The sequence below is a fragment of the Apteryx mantelli genome, chromosome 8 (assembly GCF_036417845.1).
Source record: "Apteryx mantelli isolate bAptMan1 chromosome 8, bAptMan1.hap1, whole genome shotgun sequence".
Classification (NCBI taxonomy): Eukaryota; Metazoa; Chordata; class Aves; order Apterygiformes; family Apterygidae; genus Apteryx; species Apteryx mantelli.
In genome coordinates, this window is record NC_089985.1 from 23,435,538 (window position 1) to 23,459,667 (window position 24,130).

At 40.3% G+C, this 24,130-nt stretch overlaps 1 protein-coding gene across 13 annotated transcripts in view; it reads left to right on the forward strand.

Moving 5' to 3' along the window:
• EVI5 (ecotropic viral integration site 5) overlaps positions 1-24,130 on the forward strand; it is a 122,786-nt gene that overhangs the window by 31,853 nt on the left and 66,803 nt on the right. For 9 of the 13 annotated variants that reach the window (XM_067300927.1, XM_067300924.1, XM_013961354.2 and 6 more), the window contains 4 exons: positions 14,507-14,736; positions 18,932-19,121; positions 22,303-22,527; positions 23,626-23,700. In XM_067300927.1, the coding sequence (XP_067157028.1) occupies positions 14,507-14,736; positions 18,932-19,121; positions 22,303-22,527; positions 23,626-23,700 (720 nt within the window). The other 4 variants (XM_067300925.1, XM_013961357.2, XM_067300926.1 and 1 more) reach the window with 4 other exon arrangements.

Genomic DNA, 24,130 nt, shown 5'->3' on the forward strand with positions numbered 1-24,130 from the left:
GGCGCCTCTGCCCCTCGCCGTGGGAACACGGTGGCAAACGGGCCCCTTTGGGGGCCGTTCCGGGCCGCCTCCGCCGCCCGTGTGGCGGGGCAGGCTTCGGGCCGGGCGCGTCTAGCGCCCGCAGCGAGGGCGCGGCTGGAGGAGGCGTTGTCAAGCGCCGCCGCCGCGCGGGCGCCGCACCGCAGCAGCCCCCCCTTGAGGGGGACGGGCACGAAGCGGGGCTGGCGGCGGGTCTCCGCGCCGGTTTGGGCCGCGAGAGCAGCGATAACGTGCTGGGCCCGGCGCCCCGCCGCGCCCTGCCCTGAGGGAGCGAGCGGGCGAGCGAGCGCAGCCCGCGGGGCTCCCCGGGCCCGGCCCGGCCCGCCCGTGGCGGCGGGGGAGGGGCGGCGCGGGCGCGGCGGCGGCGCGGGGCTCTGCGCCTGCGCGGCGCGGCTGGCGCGGACGTGGCCCGGCGGCCGGGGCCGGTGGCGAGCCGCGGCGGGGGAGGGGGCGCGGGCGGCCGGGCCGGAGCGCAGCGCCGCGGGGGCCGGCGGCGGCGGCGGGCTGCCGCGAAACCGATGCTCGCACCTCCCTCCCCCGGCCAACGCTCCCAAGGTGAGGCGCGGGCGGGCGGCGGGCCCGGGCGCTGCCCGCGGCGGCTCCCCGCGGATGTCCCGGCGCGGCCCGGCGGCGAAGCCCCGCTGCCGCCGGTGGCCCCTGGGGTCGCGGCGGGAGGGCGCGGGCCCGCCCGGCTCCCGGAGCCGCCGGCCCGGCTGGGCGGCGTCTTGCTCGCGGGGAGTCGCGTTAAACCGAGAGCGCTGGGGTTTTCCCTTCTTAAAACGCCCCGCGGTTCCCAGACGCGCCCTCGGGGGTCTCGTGCGCCGGCGGCCTGCGCTGCATCCGTGTGGGCTTCGTTACGTGACGGGGACAAAAAGTTGGTGTTAGCGCTCTGGCTAGTTACCGGTATTTATTTCAAATCTCATTTTCAGTGTCGTGTGTCTTTGCCTATGCTTCCTGCTAATTTTCTGCACTGCTAATCGGGGAGCAGTTTCACAGGAAAATGGGACATCGGCGTGCTGTTTTGAATTTCCAGCATCACCTAGTACTAAAACATGTTATTTCATGTCCTCCCGGGATGGCTCATTCTTTCCAAGGTCATATATAAAAGGCTTAGAAAGGAGTTGTGCTCATACAGGGAAGACCCCCAAATATTCAATGTTTGACTTAGTTTGACTTCTTGACTTGTCAAGAAATTCTAGACTTTTTTTTGTGCACGCACACATGTTGGCTTTATTTTATGGGGTTAACAGAGAAGGTAACTGTATCTTGTTTGCTTTGCTGGTGGATAGTACCTGTTTTTCTCTTGTGCTCTTTTCCTCTGTTGTTTCTGCTTTGATCATGGCTGTACAGCTCTGTTTACATACATGGAGATCAAGATTTCAGGCTTATTCCTAAATACTTTGGTATTAATTCTGTTTCAAGTAAGAAGAGTAAGGAGAGGAAATATGGAAGGCCAGTGAGAGAGAGAGAGACATGGTCAGGAAGAAAACACTCAGTATTATGAATCAGCATTACCTGAATTTGATAAACCGGCCCGAGAGCAGCTGTGGCGCGTGTCCCCGAGGGGCTGCCCAGCCCTGCAGCAGATGTTTGGAGACGAAGGCTGGAGCAGAGCCGCTGGCTTCCTCCCTGCGGCTCCCCGCACGCTGAGGCGTGGGGACTTCCTGAGCTTGGCTATTCGGGGGGGGGGGGGGAGTTGTTTTGTTAAGGAACAGGCAATTCTGCAACAGTAGAATTGAATATCTTATGTAACATTTTAAATGTCAAATTCTTGCTTAAAAGGAAAAAAAAAAAACCTTTCAGCTGGTAATCAGGGAAGCTGGACAATGAAGGAAGCAAATCTTACTTTATGAACGTTCTTTTCTGAAACAGCCTATATTTGCCTTGATTACACACTCTAGTTCAGTTTTCCAAGGCCTGAGTAAAAAATAGTTATATCTACTCTTTGCAATTTATTTTAGCATCATATAATTTTGAATTGTTAGATGTGTGCTCTGGAGTTCTTGAATATAAGTCACTTTAGTTTATAGATGGCACACTGAATTGCCTTGGCATGCCTTGTCTTACCTATTTGTACCAACATTATCTGTTGCTAAATTTTGGATTGATTTAAATGGGGAACGCTATTTTGCTTTCACTGTAGTCCTGTCTGATTAAATGTCTATAGCTAAAGTATGCCTTGTTGCCTCCTGAAAGGAGTGGTGATTAGAATAAATGGGTACTGGCAATTAGGAAGGAGACTTAGTAATAGTGTAGGGGGCACTTGTCTTGCTTAGCTCGTTTTTTACATATGTATGTGAAATGTAAATGCATGCACATGCAACAAAAACCAGAAGCTATCTGCTCACAAGGTAAAGGCAGAAGTGATTTAGTGAATTCTAGCTTTTCATGCAGGCTTTCCTTAATGTTATTTCATTTCCTGTGACCTCTGGAGGTTATTCAGTTAGCAACGAAGTGATGTTCGGTGGGGGGGTCAGGAATGTGTAGCCTGCTGTAGGGTTCAAGCAGTGAAGGATGTGATTTCCTTTTGGACGTTGGTAGTGGTCCTCATGTTATTTCAGGCTCCATAGCTGTCAAGTTTGTTTGCTAATTTTCCTTAAAAGTAATCTTCGAGTCCTAATGAGGCAATTGCTGTGTATTTGGGACTGAAGTACAGTACTAGGGTTGGGCTCTGTTTGGGACACCAGGTAAGATGTTGTCGTAGAATGACTGTGGACATTCAGTCTTTTTGTAATAGTTTCCAACTTGAAAAGCAGCCAAGAGCCGCCACCAAATCTTCTTCTGTCTGAACAAACTTTACTTGTCTTTTGAATTTTGTTCTTAAAATACCTATCCTGTCTAATCTATATTGTTTTGCAGTAAATTTTGATTTATTTTTACTTTTACAGTTTTGTTCTAAAAAAAAAAAAAAAGCTTAATGTTTGGGTACTAGGTAGTTATAACGGGTTCTACTGCAAGGTGTGCTAATGAAGATTTGAAATTCTTGAGTTTTTTTGATGCATTATTGCTGTGACTGAATTTTCACGATTTTCCAGTTTAGTATTAGATGCCTGCTTGAGAACATCATAACATGTTCTTGATATTTTTTTGAAATATCATTTAAGCAGTATAATTCTGTATCATCACAATAATTCTGACTCACCAGTATCTTATGCTATACTAGCTGTGTATTTTTTCTTCAGTTCAGTTTCTTCAGACTGGCAGATGGGGCCAATCTTGTAGTAGCAGATTGCTGTTGCTGCAAGTTGATAGTGCTCCTGTAACTAATAGGATGGTATGAGAGAAAATGGCTTACTGTGATTTTCTTTATAAAAGAGCAAAACTATTGAATGTGGTTAAAATGAGTGTCAAAAACTAATAGCTTTATTATTTGTTAGATGTCTACCTTCTGCAAGGGCTTTGTAGAGTGATGTTACCTAGATGTTGGTTTTACATCTCTGTTCTTTTTGAGGTATTTTTGATTATATGTAGATTTAACAGCAGACTACTTGCAGACATAGTAAAAAAGTCTCCTCTGAGAGAGGACCACACACAACTCAGTAAAAAGGAGATAGGCATTGTGATTCCAGCCTGTAGACTGTGACATAGAAATTTATGTAGTCTCTTTAAACAAAGAAGAATTGCGCATAGAAAATGTTTGGTTTTCCAGTATATAAAACCAGAGGCTGCATGGAATGGTATGTTTTTTATGTTGTCAGATATTTGAGCCTTTTAATCTTATCAGTTTCACTCCCTATATAGCATTTTTTCCCCATACTTTTTTCCCCCCATTCAATCAGTTACATTCAAAAATTCATCTTAATTATGGCACAGTAAGTATTTGAAAACATGTGACTAAGTTGTTTTTCACTTTTGCAATATGGATCTAAGGCTTTCAGTAAACTGTATTTATATACTTTAGTGCATTTGTTTATTTTTACCCTAATGTATTTAGTTGCTAATTCTGGTTGCTTTCTGGGAGGAAATTGGCTAGAAGCAATGTTAAGCTACAGCTTGAGGGACAAGCAGAAAAGTAAAATTTGTAGAAAGGAGTAAAATATTTGGTAGATATTAGTAAATATTTGTGTCCTTCAGTATGTGTAGTTTTTTGGAAACTGATTATAATACTTATTCTGGTCAAATGACTGAATTGTATTTTATTCAATAACATTTCTAAATCTGCGAATCTAATGCATAAGCAAACTAACTTTGCAAGAGCTGGGTTTTTTTAACTGATTAATCTGAGATTCTTCACACTTTTTTTGTTAGCCAGGGTGACAATCCTTCAAGCGTATATACACATACCTTGACACTTAACCTCAAATACAGAGATGCTCTCAAAACTGAGGTCTAAGAGAACAAAGAATCAAAGAAAATGCTTAGAAGTTCCACTTTAAAGTGTTTACTGTAGTCCTTCAGTGTTCTTTCTCTGTTGCGGCAACAGAATACCTCTGTTGTAGCTTTGAGGAGCTCTCAGTCATCCTGTATGAAAGCACCATTTTTAGATTCTCTTCCCATTCAAAGAAGAACTCCCTTTTCTGAAGGTTGCTACACTTGGTATGTCAGACTAAGGGGAATTTGTTTGGTAAGGGACCATCTTTAGATGGACAGCATCTGCAAAAATATCTTGGTTTGTCTTGTCTGCTAGCATAGTGGGACAATGCACGTGGCACATGACAAACCACACTAGGCTTCAAGGTGATTAAAACTGGAATTGTTCTCGAAAGTTAATAGAACTCAGTACAATTTGGTGAATGATTGGAGTATCCTTTGTGTGACTTCATATGACTTGGAGCAAAGGTTTCAGCCTTAAGGGGATCAGTACAATGTTTTTAATGGAGTAGTAGCCTCCTTAAATTGTATGTTACGTTGTTAGGTTATATATGTGAATTTGCTGTTTTAAATTTTTTTGTAGGCACATTAGGACCATCAAAATCTTGGCACGTTAGAGCCTGATGACCACTGTTTTAAAGAACATATTTACTAAATGGTACTACAGAAAGGTTTCTGACTGTTGAAGAGTTGCATGATGTAATTATAATCTTGATATAATAAAGGCTTGGAGAACTAGTGAATATCAAATGAAAGAGAAGCTGGTGAATGCTAGCCATGGTGTTCCTGACTACTGTTAGTTGATGTTGCAGGAAAAAACTGGGAATATGAGAGTAAATAAGTACTTCTTTTTAAAGACTTTAGCAGAAATCAATTAGGTGAATTTGTCTAATAGAATATATACATAGTGAAACCATGTTTGAGGCCTGAATTAGGATTCTAGGTTGTCAGGAAACATGGTAACAGGCAGATTGATCAGCCACCTCTCCCACGTGTGCCATTGATTGACTAGTGTTAATTTATTCTTTGGATATTACAATGCTATTACCTTTTTGACGCAAGCAGTAAACTGGGTCCATGGGATGCTATATAATTGGCTTGAAAACCACATCTATAACTTCAGTCTCAACTATGTGAGGCTTTTTTTATTAAAAAAAAGTGTTGTGAGAATGCAACTAAATTGTTTCCTGTATCATTAACAGTTCTTCTGCATGTGTTTTTTCTTCTTTTTTAAGAGAAGAAAGGCTAGAGAGCATGTTTTTTATATATATATATATATATATATATACACACACACAGCAGTATTTGTGTAAGGTTTGCAATGTTTTACTTTGTCATATGGTATGAATATTTGCAACAGTATTTCAGGCAATCAAGATGCTGACGATTTTAATACACATTTCCTAATTCATGGAAATGCAGAATATAAATATTAACCCAACCCAATGTGTACAGTGAAATACTTTTTTTAAGGAATCTAGTAGGCATTAAAAAGAAAAATTGTCTGGCAAATGCAAAAATATGCAGAAGTAACATTTCTGGGCTTATTGTAAAGTGCTGCGCAATACTGAGGGATTTACAGGGAAAAAGATTTGTATAATCCTATGTAATGTGGGATGCTATGGTCTACCTTCAACTAGCCTGATTTAAAAATTTAATATGCTACTCCACTACAGTATTCCTTTGAGTAACTCAAAAATATAAAGCCAATATTGCACTTCCTCTTAGTAGTAATATGCTGTTATCAGCAGCTAATAAAAGACACTAAGCATAAAGCTGACATGCTGAGTTTTATGTATTTTAACTGGCGTATGTAATCTGCACATCATATGTATTGGTATATAAACTCAATATAAACATTACTATCTTTGCAGTGGCGTCAGGTAAGCAGCAGACACAAATCTGTGCCCTGCCTGGTGACTGACCAGGCAGGTGAGAATTCCTGGTCCTTTCTGTTGCACCATTTACTCTGGCTGACTTAGGAGTGCAGCAGAGGATCAAGTCTATAGTAATTTCTTATCTCTTGGCATTTCCCATCTCAAAATTCATGCACTTATTTAGGAGGTCTCTGCATAGCTTTTGGCAGGCAGAGGTGGATGAACTCTTCCCATGCTCATGGTCAGCTGGACATAAGACTTGTGGGAAACTGGAAGCAGCGTAGTTGCTGTAATGTGCCACACGGAGCCTAAATGAATACACCCGCTGTGGAGCTTGCTTCTGCCTGCGTGACTCCCCGTCTGGCTTTCCTCAGTGGAAGGTGTTGGTGTCCCTTGGAGAAGGCTGGGAGCAGGGTTTGTGTTCTCAGTCTGGATTAACTGGCAGGTTCTTGAGTGAGACTCCTCTGGGGAAAAGAAACTGTTCTTAAAGTGCATTGACTTAATGTTTTTTGCTTGCACACTCGTACTCTTTAATAATGGTTTGATCATGCTGCTGGTGTTCTTGATGATTTGGCGTGTATCCCAGATTGCGTAGGTTACCTTTTATACTTTTCAAATGTAACTTGAATTTCTCTGGACAATGCAGGAAATGCAAAGGAGGCAATTCTGTGCCCTGGGGAAGCAGGTGGAGGTGTTCCAAGCAAGGAGCCCCGCTGCCTGGGGGCTGCCAGCTGCAGCTGGTTAGCTAAAGGGGCAGAGCCTGTGTGGGCTGAGCACAGCAGGGCTGCGGAGCAGGGTCTGGACTTTTGGTGGGACCCCTGTGGCCTCTGGGTAGCCCTTGCTGAGGTGGGTTACGGGGCACAAGAGGGTGCCAGGCAGAGCGACTTCATAATGTTAGTGGTTCAGCAGCGAGGCGGCGCAGAAAGGAGTGGAGGTGGCATTGGTGTGTATGCGTAGTGAGAGGGCGATGGCAAAGGCAAAAATCATCTCATGTGTAGTTAGTTACAACTGTGTCCTCATTAAGATTTTGGGACGTGCCTTGCCTGTGATGTCCCTGGCTGTCCTTGTTACCCCCACAAACAGTCGAGCGCATGACTGTGATCCCTTTTCCACAGCAGTAAAGGGTAGCAAAGGAAAGGACACTCCATATTTGCAGAGCATCATCTATCTAGACAGAGGGGATGCTGCTGCAGTCCTGCAGAGCTATCACTAGTTGGACCATAACCTGTTCTTAAAAGAAACATTTGTTTAGGAAGGCCTTGAGGAGACTCTTCCAAAAGCCAGAGGAAGAGAAAACAGTTAAAGCTTACGGATTCTGTTTTTCTTGGGTCTTTCCAGAATGCCGAGTTAAGCAAAGTCATGCTCCTAAAAAGCAGGAGGGTGTTAAACCATGTGCTCGTATGGACCTATTGGTGTTTCCAGGAGCTGGTGATACTCAGTAAAAGTATCCACCATCATTCCTGCTGAATTTGGTATAATTAAAGGCAGAAGGACTAATTTCAACAACTCAGTAGCTCTGTCATTCTGATTTGGAGGGGCCAGAAGGTGAAACCTTTAGCTCTTTCCTTTGTGCTCTCAGGGAAAGGAGGTACATGTCTCTCCTGGGAGAGTCAGTGATTCATTTCTGTACTGCATGTGTGTACTGCCTTGGCAGTGGGACACAGATTTCTCCTTGCAGGGACTGTCAGCAGGAAGCTTGGAAACAGCTGTGGTCTGTGGTTTAGCGATGCTGCACCGTTAGATGGAATGGTGTACATAGGGTTGAAAAAAGTATAACATGTAGCAGGGGGGTTTATTCTTTATTACAAGAAGGGTAAAGAGTTTGGGCAAGTGCAGGAGCACTGCGTGCTTATTTATGAGAATACTGGAGTGTTGCCCTTAGGGGTTTTCAGTTTCAAATTCCAGTGAATAACTTAATGCAATTTTGTGTCATTGAATATGAATTTAGAAACTAGCATAGGTGAAGTGATGAATTAGAAAAATTTTGTTACTTGATCTTATTTGGGGAAATGGATAGAAAGCTGATATCTAACTACATTTATGTAGTCTGGGTCCAAGAGCCTTCACTGATGCTGACAATCTGAGATAAGAGCTGGTGTTAGATTTTTTAGGAAACTGGAAAAGCCTGGCAAAAGGGATGTAGGCTTGAGCAGTTCTCTATCAGAATACTTTTTCTTAATTTGGCCTTGGATGCCAGCCATGGTAGTTTCCCCAAACTAATTCTTCATGCATTTTTAATACAAACTTCACCATGAGACACTTGACTTTTAAACAGTTGCTTTTTGTAAGAATGTGCATGTTGCTTACTGTAAATGTTAGTGTTTTCAAATAGTTGATTAGAAAATTATTTTTTCTTTTTACTTCTGGTGTACTTATTCTCTGAATTTTTCCTATATCACTCTGAACTGCTGTGTAGAAACACTAATATTGTTAGATCATTGTTGTGATCTAACTGCTGTCCTGCAAGGTTTTCTTGACTGTAATCTTTTTCTTGGTATTCTTAGCATACATAACTTGTTTCTGTGAACTTCTGCATTAAATGCTTAACGCATAGTGATCTGTTGCTGAATGACTGCTTAATGTTAGTAAGGTTCTTGATTTGATTTTATTTTTTTTCCCCACTTCAGATCACTTCCTTTGGGGTATGAGTCTTGTACAGAGTTTGACCCTGACTGCCATTTGGATTTACTTTTTCACCGTAGTTCTTACTAGCTGCTTTACTTTTAAGAGATAAAAGTTGACTGTATATTTCTTACTCTTTCTGTCACACACTGTGTTATTCTAAATTACCGTGTTTCTAATATGCAAAATTGCTTAAAACACAATGGGTGACTTTTATAACCTACTGTGTATGGTAATCATGTTTGTGTTTTTAAGATCAGCCCTGGTTCTGTCAGCATCTATTTTTGGAATAATTGCATTACTTGTCATATATTAAGCAGTTTAAAGTCTTTGAGAAAATAATCAGTCCTCTCATCAAGTGAGATGTATGAGTTGTCTTTATCATAGTGGTGTTTTAGTCAGAGTGAAGCAGCGATAACTTATCCCTTCATGGCAACAGAGAATAAAGGATGTTGACCAAGTGAAATATTAATACATACATTAAATTTAAGATTTTGAAACCTCTAACAATTTTTTATCTTCTTTTGTATAAAAGGTGGTGTCCAAACGCTAGTTTTGAAAGTGCTTCTCAAAGTTATCATTGAAAGATCATGTTGTTTTTAATGTGTTGAAATAATGTTGGGCAGAAAACTTAGGTGACATAAGCATCAGAAAAAGGTTCCAACTGGTTCTTAAGTTAGGACCTTACTGTTCCCACCTATGGTTTGTAGTCCTGCATCTGAAGATTCCAAGCTACATCTATTACTCTTTCCAGAATGAATGTCAAGCATATGGATCTTGCACTTTGTAGTCATTTGGGAGAGGCTGTTAAATGTCATCTTGCTGGGGAAGAGTGAGTGGGGAGATTGGGTCCCACCATTTTGCATTTGGCCTGTAGTGGCGTTCTTGCTTCCTGAAGGCACTCAGCCTATCTTTCTTTCAATATGATGTGAAAATAAAATCATGGGAAACAAATCTAGCAATAAGTGTTCATCATAGCACGGTATTTAAGTGTTTCTGCTTTAGAAGCTAGTGACAAATTTGCATTTATAGGAAGCACAGTATATAGACTTTTTAAATGTATTTTTATCTGAGACTTAACAATATTCTTTTGGAACAGATGATACTGAGCAGTCCTCTTCTACTAAAAATGGAAATACAAAATGGAACCTTAAGATTGCCTGTGCTGTTCTTGTTTTTGAGTCTCAAATTACAGTTGTAAGCTCTTATGCTCTGGATTAGGGCAAGTGGCTTTGTTCGTGTTTGGTTTCAATTCAGATAGTGTTAACAGCATGCAATTTAACTTGGCTTCCCTAGATAGAGCCTCCAAGTTTTCCCATCTAAATTGGTGTTCTTCATGCATACAAATAAGTACAGTAATATCCTTGTGACAGTAAATCTAGAAATAAAATTGTAATTATGCATTGTTGTAAACTAGTTGCAGCTTTCAAATGTTTTTAGGCTTGTATATTATACTTGGCCCTACCAAATTTTGCTTAACCACATAAAATAACACTGCTGGAATTGTAGCCTTTGCATGTATTCTGAATGTTAGCATTATGACACTGAATAAAAGGCATACAAAAGTTAGAAAAAGAAGAAATTTTCAGAAATTATGCAATCCTTTATTTTGTTAAATAGACTTGCTTAGCTTCACGTGCGCCATTGGAGAATTGTATTGTTCATTCTTTGTGTTGTGACCCCTCAGAGCATTGAGGGGTAAGAATCCCATTTATTACATGCAGGGAAGATGAGGGATATTGGGGAAGTATTTTGTCCAAAACAGTACCACAGTGAACTGTTCTAACCTGCTCCTTAACTATAGGTCTTGTCTACAGAACAAGTAAAATTCAGATACTAAAGGTGGCATCCCTAACTCATAAATAGTGTGTCCCTCAGGCTTTCTACCCTGTCAATTTTTAATCTTTCTTAAAATGACATGCTAGAATGCATCACGGGATCACAATACTTTAGGTTTAAAGGGACCTTTGGGGCTTATCTAGCCAACATCATGCTCAAAACAGAGCTAGCTTCAAAGTTAGATTAGGTTGCAGAGGCCTTGTCCAGTCTAGTTTTGAACATCTTCAGCGATGGAGATTCTATAACCTCTCTGGACAACCTGTTCTCGTGCATAAACACTCATTATGATTTCCCCCCCCCCCCCAGCTCCCCAATATCTAGTGGGGGAATTCCCCACATCTATCAGGTTTTCCCTTGCTGCAGCTTGCAACTGTTGCCTCTGGTCCTTCCACTGTCCACCTCTGAGAAGTCAGTCTTTTTTTCTCCTAACGCTCCCCCAAAGGTGTAGGCAGCGAGTGAGATTTTGTTCCTGTACAGAATCGCTGCTAAGAGTTCTCTAAGCACATTACTGGCTCTAGTGGAGTCTATAAACAATTAGCCCTTTAGAGCCAAGTAGCTTCTGGATTGCTATAATTACAGTGGACTTGTGTGTTTTGCTTTAATGGTTTTTTTAATTGTTTAAATTAAGCTGATAAGAATATTTCTGGTGTTCTTCCACACAGTTCAGTTTGTCTTTGAATCAGAATGGACCCTGTACTTGCACTGAAATGTTCTCTTAGCATAGTTATCTCTATTGCATAAGGAAAAAAAGCATGATAATGCAGTGTAGTAAGAAGTCTAGCTGCCAGTAGCTATAACAGTACAGCTAAAAAGTAAAAAATTGTCTTAAATTGATGCTATTAATTCTTGAATCCATATTACTAATGAATTTGAGTACTTTGAGACATTTAGAAAACTAGCATTAAATATAACATTTGGGCATCAGAATATACCAACTTAGAATAACTGGCGTCTTTGTTTATAATCCTTGCTTACCAATTGAGATCTGTTTTAGCAAAATGCAGCATTGACCGGTATAGTCTGAATGGAAGTTAACAGGCCAAATCTGACTTGCAAGTTGGTTGTTCCTGAGTCTCAAGACAGGATGAAAGGGTGCTGCTTGGCTTGCTATGGGAAGAAGAATATTCTGCAGTGGGTACAACTCCTTGCAGCTTTTATAGCTTTTGGCCTCATGGTGGCTGCCCATGCTCTTCCTGCCACTCAGCGTGTCCTTTGGACAGCTGCTTTGAACTCTCTGCCCTGGGGACTGGTGGATTTGCCCTGTCTTTCTCTTCAGGGGAAGGTCTTGCAGGTACAGCAAGAGATGATTGGAGCTTTGTGTGCCTTGTGTATGCCCTCACACATGCCGCTGGACAGCTTCTGGGGAGAAGGGCTACAGGATTTTACCACCCTTGACCCAAAGAGGGACTCTGAAATGTCTCATCTGCAACACCTGGAAAGCTGACTCATCCCCAAGTATGTCTACACTGCAGAGTAAGCTTAGATTTTATACTGAACCATTAGACAAGCACGCATTTCCATTTTATTTGGATTTGGAGATGTCTTGTTCCTGATCAGCTGATCTCTCTAGGGATAGATCTGCTGGGTGGAGATCTGCTGCTTCTTGGGCTGACAATATCCCTAGTTACTGAAAGGCTTCATTCTTTAAATTCTTTGTTTAGTAGCCTTTGGATTCCTAGTACAATTTCTATAGTATGTCTGTGGTCCACGGTGAGGAAAAAAGTTTTGGGAAAATTTAGGAAAGAAGTTGTGTTTAGTTTAATTCATTGTGAGGAGGAGGTGAGGGAACACACTGTAAATGAGAAGGGCAAGGAAGGTGGAAGGCTAAGAAGAAATAGAATATTGGAAGTGAAGACACAATGTAGTATTATAGAGAATATGAAAAAGTGGATAAAGTAATGTGTTTTGGGGAGTTTTTATTTTATTAAATATATCCTGCTCAAGAGAAAACATTTCACTGCTTTAAATGGCAAATGCCACAACTTTGGGGTATGTGATGTAATGAGAGAAAGCATGGGTGTCTCTTCCGATTCATAGATTTATGCCTTCTGAAGGATATTTCCTCTCTCCAAACCCTCGCAGATATGTTGTATCACAAGCTGGTGGGTGTTTAGAACATTTTTCTCTTCCTTTTTGATTTGAGCTTGTGGAAATTGAATTTATTTATTTATTTTTTTGCTATTGAGCTCTTTCTGATAGCCTAATCTAATACAGTTTCCCCATCCCAAAGTTCCATTTAATACTTAAGACTCTGTGTGTGGGGGGGGGGGGTATGATTTGCTAGTGTTCCCATTTCCTTTAAAAATAAAAAATAAAATAAAAGCTGTCCATCAGCTGCCCCAACTGTGAAAGTCAGTGTGCTGAGATGGAGTTTGTTTTTTGCGTTAGAAATTCTGCTTCAATTAGATTCTATCAGAGGATCGTGAAGGGATTTTTTTCTTGAGGTTCAAGGTCTTTAGTATCTTAGCAATTATTGTATAAGCTGCGTTGCAGAATTGTTTGTGACAACCATTGAGCAATTCACAACTTTGAGGAAGTCAGCAAATGTCAAAATAAATAGTTGTCAGCAGCACTACTTCAAAGGAAGTTTCCCTTCAACCTGCTATTCTTTTTGGCAAACTTCTAACTTTTTGCTAGCCAGCTAGCTGCTCTTTTAAAGTGCATCCAGATTTTCTGTAAATTGGGCTAGGGCAAGAATTGAACTTTGTGCTGAGCTTGAGGTCAAAGCCTCTTGTATTTTCAGTGGCTGCAGGAAGGCCTAATGAAGGGTTCATTAGAAATACCTCCAGGAGCTGCTGTTCCTTCTTCTCTAGTGATCAGTGAGGAAAGGGAAGCCAAAAAAAAGCAAATTGGCTGGGCTGTTACCCCATAATCTGCCACTTCTGTGTGACCAGGTGTTGACCTTACGCCACGTTATGGGGGTATGCCTGCTGCTGGGATCAGCCCCACTGGCTGCCTTGGTCCTGGACCCGCAGCTCAGAGCACTCTCCCACTCCAGTAACCCCTCGCCTCTGTTATTCTGAGTCCCCTCAACCCCCCAAATTGTCCAAAAGCTGCTGTCAGGTTATGGATCGGGTGTACCTGGCCGCGTAGGTGTAGCCTGAAGAGAGAGAGTCAGGAGGGAGAAGAGCTGGCAACATGATGTCTAACGAAAGACATTTAGGAGCTGCTGTTGTAGATCCTTGGGTTTAGCTTCCATGTGAGACTTCTCCACACTGTCAGGTGCCAGAGGATATCTTACTCTGGTGCGGATCAGAAGTGTGCCCTCCACCCCAGTCCTGTCCCATCCTGCCACTGTAAGTGTTAATGAAGGTTAGGGGAAACCTGGATGGTCTGGGGTGTTTATTGATATACTTCCACTGCCTCAGTGTCCATCAATAAAGTAGCTGGATGTTTCTTTACCTACTTTTCTGCTGTTTGTGCCATTATTAGTTTATAAAGAAATTTTAAAATACATTTTTATTTCTAATTGTTTTTGTAATGGGAAGTTTGAACTGATCCTGGATCCTGTGATATTTCTGTGCTGCAGAAACTTGTTCTGGGAGTATACTTTAGGATTTTGTCTGTCTGTTTTTCTCTTGCATCTGTGCCATAGTTGCATACAATTTCTCTTATAATATCATTATTGCTTGTGTTGCTTCTGACAACTTTGGGTGTTCTGAAGAAATAATCACAATGTCCTACTCCTTATAAGGCATGAATTGTAAACAAGGTTAGCTTATACATGTTGTATCTCTTGTCTCTGATCACTGAGAGCAGGTCACTGAAAGAAGATTAAAAATGAACTTTTGCAACCTCTTTTCTTTTTGTCATTGCAGGTGGCGACAGACAAGGTTGCAGGAAAGCTGAGCTCTACTTTCTCATGGGTGAAGAACACTGTATCGCACAGAGTCAGTCAAATGGCCAGTCAGGTGGCAAGTCCATCTGCCTCATTACACACTACATCCTCCTCTACCACTCTGTCCACACCAGCATTATCGCCATCCTCACCAACACAGCTGAGTCCAGATGACTTGGAATTACTGGCTAAACTTGAAGAACAGAACAGGTAAGTGGAAAACTTGCTGGTCCTGAAATGATAGAAATGAGACTAAAATTGTGTTACTGCAGTTTCAGCATAGAGACTTCATGGCACAGCATCTTCGTATTTTCAAGGCCCCTGGGTGTAAAAACTTGTGTCTTCCTGAGCTATGTTTTTTTTAAAGTTCTGTTTTTGTGGAACTCTTAAAGTGTTTTTCTCTTCTGGCTTTACAGGAGTGTTTATAGCTGCCTTGTATCCTAAGAGTTTACACTGGAGCCACATGAACTTCAGTATCCAATTTGAAATGAAACATCTCAGGAATGAGACTTTCATATAACTTCATCACCTTTTCAGGTCATGATGATAACTTTTTATCAGCTCTCTGAAAAGCTGAGGATTTCTGAATTCCAGTTTCTGTTTGTTCCACTTTTTCACTGTTCTTGCTTTCCACTATGTGTCCTGGTCACTTCATGAGCCTTTTAGCACATCAGCTGTTTCCTAATGACAGCATAGGTTAGGCAAATTTTCTAGCTGGAGGTGTTAGAAAGGTAAAAACTGCTATCTTTCAGTACTTGGACAATTTAAGGGCTCAAGCAAAGTCCTTCAGTTTGTATTCTGTAATTTAGGCTGTGAATAAGGCTATTTAGTACAGATATAGCTTATCAATGAGGCTTCTCGGCTTCTCTGATGTCCAATGCCTGGAGGCAGTCTTATGCTTAGAGATGGGCCAGTGTTCAGCCCTCTACATTTGCAAGAATTAGTAGATGCTTCCCACTGTTACACTAGTGACAGGTGGCATAATGTCTTCATTTCATGACAAGGAAATCCCTTATCAGTCTTTTCATCCTGACTTCTTGTTTAATGTTTTGGTGTAGTAGGCAACAATTATTTTGACAGCCATTCCATGCTTGCATATTTATCTGCACCATCTACAGATAGTAAGACCTAACTTTCCATGGATCACTTGCTCTTGACTTGCACAGTGACTTCAAATTGGCCTCAACCTTTGACTTATTATAATATTGGTTATATCTGACCACATGTTTTAGGAGCTCATCAGAGATCAACTTTAAAGGAGAATTTGAGCTCCAAATAGCCTTTAGACTTAATAGATAGTTGCAGAGCTTTGATACCTTCTGTTGAAGATTGCTATGCATCCTGCTGCAGTGAAGTGCAGAGTTTGACAGGTTAGCTCAAACTACCTTCTGCTCTAGCTTGTGGGCTGACTTGCTGGACTTTGCACTGAGGCAGCTGAGGAGTACTCATGTTTTGTTTTGTTGATTCAGTTGGGAGGGTGGTAACCTCTAGTAGAGGAAAAGACTAAGTGGGAGGAGGGGCTGAAGCCACTGTCTGCTGGCTTGTTGTCTCGTGTTCATACCTGCTTCCTGGCAGCTGTGCAAATTGCTGGGAATGTTACATCTGTCTAGTCCTTGACTGAGAATGGAAAGCAGCTGCTAGAACCACATCATCCTCTTCTCTTATGGTTTATTGGATTATCTCTTTGAAGATGTACTATCTGTAACTTTCCCTGTGCTAGTAGTGGGGGAAAAAAAAATTATCAAAAGAAGGAAAACAAATTGCGTTAAATGAAGCTCTAAGAAAGCTAGACTTTCAATTAATCAGAGACTTTCAGCTCAGCTAAAGGTGACTTTCAGCTCTGCTAAAGGCCAGTGACTAACTTGTAGTTGAAAAGCATTAGTATCTGTTCTTTGGACTGCTTATCTCTTTTAGGCCATAATTTCTTTACATCTGGAGTTGTCATCTTAAGTCCTGGAGTTAGACCAGTTTGCTTGCTGAAAGAAGCATATGAGCTTGGACTTGCTAGCCTTTCTTTTCCAAGCTGGCTTTCTTCATTTAGTAGATAAGTTTGTTAGGAAATCTCTGATTTCCACCCCTCCCCCAAACCTGATTTTGGCCAGACCTTTAATTTAACCCCACTTTATTTAGTCTTTTTTGTTGTGTGTGAATTCTAATCAGAGGCTTTCCTGTCAGTTCACACCAAATGTACCTTTTCTCAGGAGATACTTTACTTTCAGATAGAAATTTGATGCTGTTATCCTGTGGGGTGCAGTGCAGTTTCAGAACAGTTTGAATCTGCATTTTACCACAGTGACTCTTTGTTGGCGAGGAATTGTACCCTGAACACAGGGAGCTATTCTTGTTTCTGCTTGCCAGAAGAATTACCAGTGATAGGTATTTTTAAAGGTTTCCTTTTCATTGGTGGCTTTTATACGAATAAGGAGAATATGAATTAGTTGAGCAGATTAGAAGCTGGAGTAACTCAAATTCTATCAAACTATGTCCTGAGGTATTCTGTAATCCAATTATACTGAGAGTCCTCTAAGTACACTGAGGTAGTTCAGTCCAGAGTCCTGACAGAGCTGTTTGGCATTAGTAAATCATTTATAAAGTTTTAGATGAAAGAAAGCAGTCGTTAGACACCACAGAACTCGCATACTACTCGCTGTATTGAGAACTCCTTAACAAATCTAAGGACAATGAGTGTATCCAGGTAAGGTCAAATTACAGAAATTTAGCATAACTTTTATAGAAACCTGTGAAACTAAAAGTGACTAGCCATTAGGGACTGTTTTTTATAATCTTCAAGTGTTTTTTCTGTGCTTGTTTTTCTCTGACTACTTTGAATTCAATCGCTTGACATGGGCACAGATTGAGGAAAAGGAATTCTAACCTGCAAATTCTTATTATGGATTGGTATAGGCCAGGTTTCTAAACATTAAAAAGGTGTTCCTGAGTTCTTTTCCTCAAACTAAATTTCCTATGTTCCCTTAATAGGAACTAAATTAAAGTCACTGTCTTGAAAAAGTTTGATTTCAAAAAGCTGCTACTGTTTAACCATTTTTTGGCAAAACATGACGATGTTATTGCAGAGACTGTAATTGTTTTCATGGGTCTAATTACTTTTGTTTTATTTCCTAACTTCCTAAAGACTAATAGGTGAAAGCTGGGAACATGAAATATAATGTAAGCTCTCAGCTAAGACAGATTAGGGGGAAAAAAAAAAGCCCTCGATGTATGAGGCTCAGTATTAGTTGAGGATTACCAGGCTTTTTTGCCCAAAATCCCCATGTCTCTCCTGCTCCCTGCAGAGTTGAGGCCCTGGCAGACAGCTAACAGGGAAAGCTGGGTGCTGCTCCTTGCTCCCAGAGTCCGAGCAACACTGAGGCTGCGTCTCCCCTGGAGGAGGCAGCACAGGTCAGTGCCCAGAGGTCATGGCAGCAGCTTGTCCAGGACTTGGTGCATCCTTATAATACCCCTCTCTCTGATATCCCAAAAGTTCTCATGTATCAACTCTAGGCTTTGATTGCTCACTCATTTGCTAGAGTATAGCTCTTGCTTGATTCCCTGTTCTTTAGGTCAGATGCTTTTCATGTGCTTATAAAAGATTGTGTTGGTTCATGAGTAATTATTATCAAGTGTCAGAAAATTAAAACCTAAAGCAATTTTCAAACAGCTGAATTTATCTGTCCATGTTTACATTATCTTTAATGTTATGAATTGTATAATCAAGTAGGTGACTAACAGACTACTTTTTTTCTTTCTTTTCTTTAAAACTAGTCTGCTTTCTAGTACTTTGAGTACTTTGAGGATATTTATTTTCCTTGTGTTCTTTTCTTTGTCAGAGAGCCTGGTGCACAAAAGCTAGACTTGTTGTCGTTGCAAGTAAAATTGAAGCCTTCTTGCTGGCACTTTATGCCTCAACACCCCCCTCCGCCCCCCCCCCCCCCAAAAAAAACCCAACAACAACAAAAAAAACCACTTACCCTTCTTCCCAGTGGGGCTATTAATCTCCAGTTGACGAGCGTATGGGAAAGGAGTTGGACTGGCAGTGTTTCTGTATGTTCTGTAATGTGATCTTTTTACTTACTAAAACCTAGTTCATGAGATCACAAAACACTTATTAAAATCTTACTTCTCTTAGTGTTGTTGATGCATTGTGTGACTTTTTTCCAGTTGTTAAAAGACTACAGTGTGAGCTGTTCTTCTGTTTGCAGAATGTTTTGAGAGCTCAAGAAGAAATAAAAATACTGAGCAATTCTTCTTTTCAACTTTAGTACAAATGAATGTTGGAAAAACTGTTCCACTGCACCTTTGGGTGCATTCTTTGTAAAGAGGTTGGAAGAACTGGCTTCTAAACAAATAATTAACAATGTTGTCCTGTGACTAGAAAAACTTGTAATTGTTTTTCTGTGCTTTGCAGACTCTTGGAGACAGATAGCAAATCCTTGCGATCAGTAAATGGCTCAAGAAGAAATAGTGGATCTTCTCTTGTATCTAGTTCATCAGCTTCTAGCAATCTCAGCCATCTTGAAGAAGACTCATGGATCCTGTGGGGGAGGATTGTAAATGAATGGGAAGATGTACGGAAAAAGAAAGAAAAGCAAGTTAAGGTAGAAGTCACTAAGGGACACTATCTGTAGGATACACTTGTAATGTGGTATAAGTGATACTGTTTTATCTTTTAGAATACTTTTATTTTTTGATACAAATATATAATAGAAGCTGCCAATTGAATCTGCTTCTATCCCTAAGCCTTAGTGCTGCCTATGTAAGTTTTCTCAGAGTTCTCGGTTTTGTCCAGCGAATGTCTCTTCTTCTAGAAAACTAGATGCATCTACTGTATTTTGAATACGTAAGCTTTCAGTCTACTTCTAATGAAAGATTTCCTTGAATGCAGGGAAGACTTGTTTTATATTTCCAAAATGGGATTGTGTTTTATATTCTATAACTGAAAATGTATTTAAGGGCGTATGATGGCTTGATCTTTGTGTATAAGGATGCTATGACTGTTTTCCCCACTGTCTTTTTAAAGTATTCTCATTAGAAGAGCTAATAATTATGTTGTATGAGACTCTGAGTTTGGTTTCTTTGTGCATGTCCAGTATGTTGACTCCTGGGATGATCCTAAGTAGAAGAATATGTAGCCTCTGAATTCTGATGTGGATTAGACAAACTTGGACAAGTTTGTCCAGTCTGGATCAGTTGTGGCCATGTACAGAAATAGATTTCAACTGTATTTTAAATCCACACCAAAAAGCATCTAGGTCATTTGAACACATTCATCTTTGGAGACTGTTAACTGCAGCAGTGTGGGTTTTTGTTTATAGGCAAGCTTGTTCTACATTGGTTCTTTATTGGCGCTAGTCTGTAGTTATTTTATGCACAGAATACAAATTTCGAGGTCTTTTGAGCAGTTCAGAGTGTGTGAATAGGTTGTGGGAAGGCAGAGCAGTAGGATAAAGTAAAGTGTCTTTTATGTGAAGCAGTTGTGGAGAGAGAACATGACTTGGGAGAAGAAAGAAGGGAAGAAAATGAATTCAGGACTTTCCTCTTGCACAGAAAACAGTTTGTGGAAAGGTGTTTCCAAAAGGCCATAGGAAGAAAGCCACATGAACCTGGCAAGAGAAAGCAAAAATGAGGATAATAAGCAGAGCTAGTTGGATAGAACTCAGTATTTGAACTGCCTGCATTTGGATTTTTTAAAGTGTTAGTGTTTGAACTCATTTTTATAGTTGGACAAGTGTAATTTGAGTATTTGACTAACATTCAGTAAATATTCAAATAAATTGCTAGTGAGCTTTCCTTTGCTGTTTAAGTTGACTTTTGACAAAACAATGAGAATTATTTAAACTTTGTCATTCTGCATTTACAATAGAATACCAGAGCATCCATACATATTTCCCAGTTGTGCCAGTAGATAAGACTTTAGCTGCAGAACTCTCTTTGACTTGACTGCAAAGGCTGGTGTTAAAGCTATTAGATATCTGGTAAGTTTTTGAAGTTCTAGACCTATATGATGTACCACAAGTTTATACACAGCTATGCAGGAAGGTGAACTAATGTATGTTCCATCCTTGTCTGTTTGATCTACTTCAAAACTCTGTTCATGTTTATGGAGGGATTCTGAAAGATGACCTCAGAAGTCCTGCTTTTCAATGCCCATAATACTGTGTAGAATAACATCACTTTAGTGCTGCTTAGGCTCATTTTCCTGGGGTACTCCTGCTGTTCCTTTAGGAGTGCTGGAGGGGTTAACCCTGTTACTTGACCAAGCAGGTACATGGTAACTTAAGGTAAGAAACCACTTGTTAGCACTTCATTATCAGTAGCCCTTGAGGCTTAGTTGACTGATCTGTGATATGATAACACATTGTTGACAAATGATGTCTAGAGACAGATGTAGAAGGATGATGTTACAGCTGCTATCTTGGAGTTAGAAATATTTCAGGAAATAATGCAGGATGTTATAGTTAAGTAGTAGACTGGGCGAATATTTGGAGTGCTGTCAGGTTATTAAGATGGTCCTGAAGAAGGCTGGAGGTCTTAGGGCTATTAGAAAGTTGAGCTCAGTGCTGCAGAGGTGCAAAACTCCAGCAGTAGAGTTCACACTTAGCTGTAGAGAGGCTCCTGCTTTTGTTTGCTTTTTGTTGTTATCACAGTTGGATTTAAGTAATCATCCCTATTCAGTATCTTCTAATATTTGGAAAAGTAGGCGAAATATTTGGGGAAACAGGAAAAAGAAAGGAAGTTTTACATAAGAGAAGACTACTCTGGTTTCAGAATAAATACTAGTAAAATAAAACAAAAACAACAAAAAACAGCAGAGATAATACTTGATAACAATTCTTTTTATTAAGGTACATAAATATTATTCAGGTATTCTCTTAAAGTTCCTCTTGTCTTGTAGAGAAAATCTGATCAGTCAGACTGATTCTGGTTGCAGAAAGCAACTAAGGTAGTCAAACTTCTGACTTTCTTCCCCCTCCACTGCCCCCAAATTTCTAGATCAAGCAACTGGACTCCTTTCTACTTATGCTTTCTGAAAAGACAAGTGGCAAACTGCTACACACCTGGTTATCAGGGCCTCTGAAATCTGATGCTTAGATCTGTTTGGGAAAGTTTAAATTGTATAATATCTATCTGGTTTTCTTTTCCCCTTCCAGGGAATTTAATGTAAATAAAGTTAACTCAGGAGGTATGAATTTAGTGTTTTCTTGGTAGTGTCTGAAATATTTAAATACTTAAGAGAACTTGAAAATACTGGCACACCAGAAAAATTAGACGGAATTTGTCAAGTTCGTCAAATGACTTTTGATGGTAGTGCAATTGTGTTACTGCCTGTCTTGAAATCTTTTCAATGAGTGATTTCTTGCATCTTAATCACAGACTACTAATACAGTTAAGGATATTGTCTTTAATATTTCGTGAAATATAAAAACTGTATTAGATTCTGGCCCATGGGAGTTGAGTTGTTTAAAAAAAAAAAAAAAAATTACTTGAATACTCAGTTTAAGTAGCTTACTATGAATAAGAAACTGCTTTCACTCGCCATTTTCTCCACCAAAAATGACTTTGGCTTCATTCTTTTGTTAGCTGCCAATAATCTATCAGGCTAAGTTGGAGTTAATACACTGTGAGCTGCATAATTGGTTTTACATGAGGTAAACTCTTTCCTAAGTCATGAGGAACTTCGTTTGTTGAAATGTTTTGTTTGAAAGCTGTTCTGTAGGCTTGTGTGTTTATACTTCTAGGAAACACTAAATTTTTTGCCCTTTTTTCCTTGTGCTTCAGGAGCTTGTTCGAAAAGGGATACCTCATCATTTCAGAGCAATTGTTTGGCAACTCTTGTGCAGTGCTCAGAGCATGCCAATTAAGGATCAGTATTCAGAGCTGTTGAAAATGACTTCTCCTTGCGAGAAACTAATAAGAAGGGACATTGCTAGAACATACCCTGAACATGATTTTTTTAAAGAAAAAGACAGCCTTGGACAGGAGGTTTTATTTAATGTAATGAAGGTAGGTCAGTATCTCATGATTCTTGAAAATATATTAGCAAGAATGTTAGCAGCAGAGATTTGGAAAATAATTTGCCTTTGTATATCTTGAACTTGCATCAGTTTCAAGTGTTCAAGGTTTTTTTGAACTTGTTCCACTTGACACTGAAATGGTCTATCATATTGCAGTTTCAAAGATGGCTTTCAAATATTGTATTCCTATAGCTAATAGTAATTAAATGTTTTAAACCTCTTGTAAAATGAAATCATTAACAAGTTTGTATTAAAACAGAATCACATGCTAACTGCTGATGGTATAATGGAATATGGTGTGCTATAAAGTGAAGTAAACAATGTTACTAGAGTTGACTAAGACGAGAATGTTGTAAATCAGAACTGGCATTGAGTTTTCAAGCATTTCTGAACCTGTGTGTGGTAGCATAAAATAGCATGTACAAGCTAATGTGCAGTTGTTAAAGAGCCCAGGTGTAAAATGAGAATGCCACCATGAAATTGATTTTTTTTTTTCCTTATATTGCCTCCACTGTACCAAAGTTTAAATTTAGAAAGACAGATGTTCTCCATATCACATAGTTTCAACAGAAAAGTTGGCAGGATTCCAAATTGCAACAACTTTCACAGCTCTCAAAAGGAAGCCGCAGCCTGCAGCCTGCCTGGGGACGAGTGTTCCCTTCAGCTATGCCTAAAACCTGGAGCTGCTCCGAGAAGGGCTGCTCCATTGCCGGGGCTCTGCCTCCTGCTGTTAGAGCTGAGGCTGGATAGAGAAGTAGGTAACCTTGTTGTGCAGCTTGTATGCCAGCTGTCTGCGTTGTCTTTTTAGACTTGGCAAATTCCTCTAGCATGCATGTTTTTCAGGTGTGCTTTAGTTCGTTCTTTGTAGGCCATCAGAGTAAGGTTTATATCCCTTTGTAGCTGCAGGTAGCAACTAGAATATCTTACTAAACAGATTTCTGAATAGGACTTCTATTTTCTCTTGATTTGGGAGGAAAGAGCAAGCTATTAGTAATGAGCTGTTAGTAAAATTGGAGCAGGAGCTATGATTCTGTTCTGTTACTCATGATGTTTTAATTGTTCAAAGTCTTAAAACTTTATTTCCTAGGCTTACTCTTTAGTGGATCGTGAGGTTGGATACTGTCAAGGAAGTGCTTTTATAGTGGGATTACTGCTTATGCAGGTAAGCATGATGATATAAAAAATGTGAACTTTTAAATCACTGTTAGAATGCATAACAGTATGGAGTTTTTTGTGATGGGAATTTTCATAATAGCTTTTTAATAACTTGTTACAATGGAGTTGTCAAGGGCATTCACTTACTCTGTGAATCAAAGTAGTTTTATTCTCTGTGCTTCTGTCTTTGCCAAGAAGATACAACTTTTCTGAGTGGGAGAATGTATTTATTTCTCAGAGCTAACACAGGGCTGTAGACTTGAAGGTTATTGGGGGGGACACTTTTTAGCTCTTAATGAACTTCTCATTTCAGATTTGACATTTAACTTCCTCATAGTTCAAATGAAACTTCAATTAATTTGATAATCTTAAGGCTGCCTTTAATTTACTGCCTTTGTTTTATACCAAAGTAGGTTATATTGTAAGAAATTTGCAGA